The sequence below is a fragment of the Solanum dulcamara genome, chromosome 5 (genome assembly GCF_947179165.1).
Source record: "Solanum dulcamara chromosome 5, daSolDulc1.2, whole genome shotgun sequence".
Lineage (NCBI taxonomy): Eukaryota > Viridiplantae > Streptophyta > Magnoliopsida > Solanales > Solanaceae > Solanum > Solanum dulcamara.
Window position 1 is genome coordinate 14084104 of NC_077241.1, and position 7720 is coordinate 14091823.

Sequence of the window (7720 nt, forward strand, 5' to 3'; positions counted from 1 at the left end):
GATAAACAATAATAAGCGGAAACATAAGGGGGAATCGGTAACATCAAATTCAATATAACACCATTTACTATGTTCAACAAAACCTTCTACATTAGGACTTGACGAGGGCTAAGACATATCCCTAGTTCACCCTCAAGATTAAGTCAAAAGATACCAAGAGTAATTCAAGAGTCTAAACACAACATAAGCTAGAGAGATAGGAGTATCGTTTCCGGATCATGGGAACTCACCACTAGTAATAGCCTTCAACGATCAATCTAGACACAAGGAGGAGAGTATGGGGCAACGCCGGTTCTTACATGGTGATATCATGTAGGCAAAAATATGCTTAGTAATTTAAATGTACTAACTATGTGAGCATACTAAAATGAAGAACATCAAGTCATATATATATATATATATATATATATATATATAAGCAATATGCATAAGTGAATGCATGCATAAGAAACATCATATGAAACCTTAAAGTATTCTTTTTATGGGGAAGTGACTGTAACCGATATTTAAGACCATGCGAGCTATTACATGAAATCCAACATAACCCCCTACGTTGGCACGGGGAGACTACTTGCCAGGTAGAACTCCTTTAACTTTAATTTTAATGGCTAATCGTGGATCCACTAGCCTAAAATAGCCGACAAGGGACCTTATGTTGGAGAATAGTTAATGCAGTATGACACTTTACTTAAGGACCCCTTAGGTTGAGTCCCTATCTACATGCTACATTAGGTGCTAGGTCAATCACACGGAATTCATTTAGATATCATACTAACATAAGCATTGTATAACTTAACATCAAATCATCATTCGGTGGAATAGCTCATTAAAACATTTTATTTGATTCAATGCGAGAATTGTCCTTTCACATTGAAACCTTAATTTGTCTAAGAATCCCTTTCATCATTCAATAATTTCATAAGACTCCCTTTACATAAAATTTACTTCATAACTTTCGGAGTCAAAATCTTTCATTTCAACTTCACTTTAACATAAGCAAACTAGGTGGGTTCCTTTCATAAAAGCTTCAAATGCATTTAAAGAGTTTCTTGCATGCATGAGAGTAATGGAAATACTTCAAAGTAAACATCTCAAAACAACCCACCATATACACTTAAAATCACTTTCAAGCCTTCATGTAGGCACTTTAGCAAATCATTCATTTCATGCAATTGAGAGTCAATGTACATCAATATATGTAAATAAACTTAAAATACATCATAATCTATGCATTTATAGTCATCATGTAAAAATCCATAAAGATTCATCATGAGAATTGAAATATCAAGTTGAGAAGAAATTTTGGGCGCCATGGGTGGAATGACCCATAGATGGAAAACTCACATACCTTGGGGACACAAAATCCCTATGGAAACTTGAAGAAGAAAGGAGACTTGAAATGCCTTGAGATGGAACCCTAGCTTTGCCTTGAAGTTCTTGGGAGTGTTTGAGAGGAGGGAAAAATTTAGTGTATTGAGTCTAAGTATGGAGAATGAGGGTTTTGGAGGTCTTAGGGTCTTTAGATAGAAGGATTTAGCCTCCAAAACGACACCATTTAGAATTAAAATGCAGGAAAAGACTAGAATGCCTCTTTTAAAAATCTAGTTGGAAAGGGCTTCACGGGGACCCTTCATGGTCCGTGGTGCTCACCACGGTCCGTGGTGCTCACCACGGCCCGTGGTGGAGTCCCGTGGTAAAAGACTTGAAAAAGAATTTGGAAAAGCCTGTAGGGTAGCCTTTGAAGTTTTACTACGGGACCTCTTCACGGTCCGTTAAGTGCACGATGGGCTGTAAAAGGTTACCGTGGTGCAGGTCCTGCAGGTGGACTTACAGGGTCTCCACCATGAGGAACATCACGGTCCGTGGAGGGTTCCACGATCCGTGGTGGTTTTTTGTAGACCCTGCCTTGAAAAATTCCTAGGGGTCTTGGGGAGGGGTCACCACAGAGGTCTTCACAGTCTGTTATCCTTCTTCTTGGCTCATCCCCTGTAGTCTGAGTCTCTGAATCTCTACCAGGGTTGCTCACCATGGTTGCTCACCATGGTTCGTGATACATACCACGGCCTGTGATAGCCTCTGTGGTCAGCCCCTAGTGTCAGTTTATGCAACTTTCTAAAATTTTATCCTTTGCTTCTTAGTTTTAGGCCTTTCAAATTTCCAGGGTCTTACAGCTACGAACTGAACCCTAATGTCGCCCCATATCAACTAGGAAGTGCCCCAAATCTCCTCCCACCTTTCTAATACGACTCCATCATACATATCCTTTATAGCCGTAATATAAACCATCGGGACACCTTTAGCCTCCAAACACCTCAGGACATTCCTTGAGACTTTATCATAAGCCTTTTCAAGATCAATGAACATCATATGTAAGTCCAGCTTCCTTTCCTTATATTTCTCCATCATTTTTTGCACAAGATGGATAACTTCAGTAGTCGATCACCCTGGTATGAATCCAATTTGATTCTCAGAAATGGAAACTTGTCTCCTTACCCTCAAGTCCATCACTCTCTCAGACCTTCATAGTATAGCTTAGCAATCTGATACCCCCATAATTATTACAGTTTTGAATATCGCCCTTTTTCTTGTCCTACTAATAGCATGTGTAACCTCCTGAATCCTACAGCACCTATGGTACCCAAAATCCCGTAGTCTTTCAGAATGCGCCAATTCACCCAACACAATGTCTCTATCCCTTTCTTTGTTTAAGAGTTTATAGAAGTATGTTTTCCACCTTTGCTTAATGGAGGTCTCTTCCACCGACGCATTGCCATCCTCATTCTTGATGCAGTTCACTTGATACAAGTCACGAGCCTATACAATTTCTTAGCTCCGCCTTTATCCCCTACCTCGATAGACAAGCATTCGAAAGCTGTCGTCTTAGAAGTCGTAACCACCAACTTAGCTTTTGTCTTCGTTATCTTATAGACTTCCGTATAAAAATAGCTCACATATATTTCTACCTACTACAAAAATGGCTCACATATGCCCTTTATCAAACAGAAGTAAAAAAAATTAATTTAATTTTTTTTTTCATTTTAAAAAAATTCATGTGGGATATACATGATCTAATGCTCATAAGATTTTTTTTTGGCTTCTTTGATTATCATTATTTGAGTTTTTATTCGTATTTTATTTGTTTCTTTGATTATTTAACAAGTAAAAATATAATAAATAAAACAGGAATGGAAGAAAAGAAAAAAATAATGAAAAAATTGTAAACTAATCTTTTTCCGAATATATTTTAATTTATCTTTTGTATCTCTAAAATATTTGGGACATATTTGATAAATTTTACAAGAAAGTTAGTGAAAAAATAAATTTAACCATCAAAATAATTCAAATTAGCCGCTGAATCAAAGAAGAAGAAAAATACGCGTGAGAGGGATCAAATATACCCCTACATGAAAGTTTTTTTAATTAAAAAAATAAATTTAAAATTAATTTTTTCACTTTCGTTAAAGGAAAAAGGGTATGTATAAGCCATTTGTTTAACCGTAAGAGTATATATGTACCATTTTTTTAACGGAAAAGTATAAAAAATGCCTTTAAACTATGTAAAATGAACAAAAATGCCCTTCATTTATAGTTTGGTCCAAAAATGCGCTTGCCGTCAATACTTTGGTTCAAACTATCCTTATTATTATTTAATGGGTCAAAAAATGCCCTTTTCTAAATAAATATATTATTTAGTTTCTTTTTGAACACATAATTTTTCTAATAATATTTTTCTATTAGGAAATATTTATCCTACTTCAATTCGGAAAAATTTATAATATAAAATTATTTCATTGTTTATTAAAATTATTTTTTTATTGTTATCTAAATACAAATTAATGATGGGTTTATGATCCTATATATATATGACATAAATTATCCGTTAAAAGGATACATTTTAATTGATAAAATGAGATTAAAAAGAAAAAAAATATTTCCTACATTTTTATCAGTTAAAGTGGTTTTAAAATTATAAAAAAAAAAATAGAATTTTTTAAAAGCAATTTTTTATTCGGAACAACATGTGTTTAAAATGAAAGAAAATAATATATTTATTCAAAAAAAAAAGTATTTTTGACACATTTAGTAATAGTAGAGACATTTTTTAACCAAATTATCGATGAGAAGAGTATTTTTGGATCAAAATATTAACCACAAAGATATTTTTGAATCAAGCTATAAATGAAGGATATTTTTCTTTCATTTCACATAATTTAAGAATATTTTTTTGATCATTTTTCCATTTTTTAATGAGAACCATATCAGATCTAATGACAAATTTAGGTGAATATCACCTCCGTTTCCCTCTTTAATTTAAAAGATGGAAAATTAAAGACATCAAATTTTAGGTCAAAAATTAAATACACCTGAAAGAGAAACAGGACATTTGTGCTAATGACCCCATATAGGCTTCTCTGTTGAACTTCAACTTTTCCACCACTGTGAAGTGAAAAGGCAGAAGGAGAAGTGCCCTCAGCCCAAGTAAGCTATTGGAACTCCTTTCAAGCTTCTTGTTGTATAGAAGATATGCGTTAGATTCTGAGTAAATGTTGTTGAACTCGAATATACGCCCTAGAATTGGAGGAACCTTGCCTAGGTATAGAAAGCTTCGCAAGATTCTATGGTTTGGTTCATATAATAATCGTGTTTGTGTTGAATTTTCTGGAAAATTTGGGACTTGTGAATCGGGAATCCATTTTCGTGGAGACCCATTTACTTACAATGGAGTAATCATTGCATTATTTTCCTCATGGACATCTAGAAGTGATAGGCCTAAGTTTAATCGGAACCCTAAATTATACTTGGAAAATGGTGATTGTGATGGTACTGGAGATAGGTATGCTGTAAAAGAAAAATTGGGTTCTAAAGAAAGTAAAGTTTTGAGCTTTTCTGATACTTCTATTGATGATGATGGAAAAAACTGCAGTGATATAGATAATGCTAATAGTTGTAGGTTTGACGATGTCCATGAGTTTGAAGAGTCAGCGAATGAAGATGGAGAAGGAGATTTGGACTGTACTGATGATGTTTTTAAGGCTTTGGATTCATTTGGTAAAAGTCAAAAGCAAGTCAACAGGGCAGAAAATGTTGGCATTTCTGGAAGAATTGATGGGGTTGAAGATGAAATGAGACATCCTTTGGTTAAGGAAACATGTAGATTAATTGAACGTCAGTCGGTTTGGAATCCAAAGCTTGAAATAGAATTGAGGCGTTTGCTAAGAAGTATGAAGCCTCAACAAATTTGTGCTGTGTTAAGGTCTCAATCAGATGAAAGGGTTGCTTTGAAATTCTTTTATTGGGCAGACCAGCAGTGGCGGTACCGACATGACCCTATTGTTTACTATATGATGCTTCAACTTCTAAGCAGGACAAAGTTGTGTCAGGGAGCTAAGCGCATTCTTAAACTGATGGCACGAAGAAGAATTCCACGGAGACCTGAAGATTTCGGTTGTGTGATGGTTGCTTTTAGTCGAGCTGGACATTTAAGGAAAGCAATGCAGATCCTGAATGTGATGCAAAGAGCAGGAATTGAGCCTGATTTGTCTATATGCAACACTGCAATTTATGTTTTGGTGAAGGGAGATAAAATTGAGAAAGCATTGAGGTTTCTGGAGAGGATGCAACTAGTTGGGATAACACCAAATGTTGTTACATACAATTGCTTAATCAAAGGTTATTGTGATGTGCATCGTGTTGAAGATGCATTAGAGTTGATTGCTGAATTACCGTATAAGGGCTGTTACCCAGATAAAGTTAGTTATTATACTTTGATTGCATTCTTTTGCAAGCAGAAACAAATTGATGAAGTGAGAGAGTTGGTGGAGAAAATGGCTAAAGATAGTAACTTATTGCCAGACCAGGTTACGTATAACACTATTATTCATATGCTTTCAAAGCACGGCCATGCTGATGAAGCCTTAGGATTCATAAAGGAAGCTGAAGAAAGAGGATTCCGAATGGATAAAGTGGGCTATAGTGCTGTAGTGAACTCCTTCTGTAAAGAAGGAAGTTTAGATAAGGCAAAGGAACTGGTCAATGAAATGATTGCCAAAGGATGTCCTCCTGATGTGGTTACTTACACTGCAGTTCTGAATGGGTTTTGCCTTGCAGGGAGAATTGATCAAGCAAAAAAGTTACTCCAACATATGTACAAATATGGTTGCAAGCCAAACACTGTAACATACACTGCCTTGTTAAACGGGCTTTGCCAGATTGGAAGGTCTGCCGAGGCGCGAGAGATTATGAGCACGTGTGAGGAGTGGTGGTGGAGACCGAATGCTATCACATTTAGTGTGGTAATGCATGGTTATCGTAGGGAAGGAAAACTGTCTGAAGCCTGTGAGGTAGGTAGGGAAATGATTGGAAAGGGCTTTTTCCCTTCTCCCGTTGAAATTAATCTGATAATTAAATCTCTTTGCCAAGAGGGCAGAGCAGATGAAGCAAAGAGGTTTATGGTAGAATGTCTGAAGAAAGGATGTGCTGTTAATGTGGTGAATTTCACCACTGTAATTCATGGTTTCTGTTTAAAGAATGAGTTGGATGCTGCTCTCTCAGTCCTTGATGACATGTATTTAATCAACAAACACCCCGATGTTGTCACATATACAACGCTAATCGACGGATTAGGAAAACAAGGAAGGATGGAAGAGGCTATTGATCTGTCGATTAAAATGCTTCATAGGGGTATGCTTCCCACTGCTGTGACATATCGTACAGTCATCCATCGATTTTGTCAGCAACGTAGGGTGGATGATCTGTTGGAATTACTGGAGAAGATGCTTTCAAGACAGGGGTGCAAGACTGCCTATAATCAGGTTATTGAAAAACTTTGTGGTTTAGGATATCCTGATGAGGCTTATAAGCTATTGGGAAAGGTCCTCAGGACAGCTTCAAGAGTTGATGCAAACACCTGCCGCATTCTTATAGAGAGCTATTTAAAGGAAGGGAACCCTCTTTCATCATATAAGGTGGCATGTCGAATGTTCAACCGAAATCTGATTCCTGACTTAAAGGTCTGTGACAAGGTGAGGGATAGATTGATGCAAGGTGGCAGAGTAGAAGAGGCTGATAAGCTCATGTTGCGCTTTGTCGAGCATGGCCATAAGTTGCCTCAGCTTCAGAGGGCTTGAGTTTTGACTAGTAAAGAGGAAATCATTGTGTTTCTCAGGACATATTACTGTTCTGACAAGGCTACAATAGGAAAGTATAGACATTAAAAGGCAAATGATTCAGTAGCTCATTCTATTTCAGAAATAAGTCACTGTCTCAGGCATAACAAGATTTTTTGAAATGCTGGTGGTTTCTCGGACCAGAGTGGTGATATGGACATCAAGTATTGGACACATCCCAGAGATCTTTTTTCATGGTATGACATTTTCTATTCCCAATTGCATTTATTTTTCTATTATACATAAGTGAGTAAGATTGGGATGAACACTGCAACCAACAATTGTACGAAGAGCAATATACTAGAAACTTGGACAAATTTCTTTGGTCATTGATTATCTTTTCCTTTTGTATAAGCACGTGTATTGTACATTTGTACTGTTTCAGCAAACTATGTGTACACACTCACTAATTTTGTTTCCTTCATTCCCCGCGTACCACCGATTTCTTCCATTAATTTCTAGGTTTTTCCTTCTGTGAATGCCTAATGCCTTCTTTCCCTTTATGCTATGTTATAAGAATCGGACTACTTGAATAAATAAGAAAATAATTCGGA

The 7720-nt window shown here is 36.3% G+C and overlaps 1 protein-coding gene across 1 annotated transcript; it reads left to right on the forward strand.

Moving 5' to 3' along the window:
* The first annotated feature begins 4352 nt into the window (after positions 1–4352).
* LOC129889051 (pentatricopeptide repeat-containing protein At1g09900) lies at positions 4353–7481 on the forward strand. Its single transcript, XM_055964163.1, has one exon. It carries the CDS (start codon positions 4545–4547, stop codon positions 7125–7127), a length of 2583 nt encoding a protein of 860 aa, XP_055820138.1. The 5' UTR covers positions 4353–4544; the 3' UTR covers positions 7128–7481.
* The last annotated feature ends 239 nt before the right edge of the window (positions 7482–7720 follow it).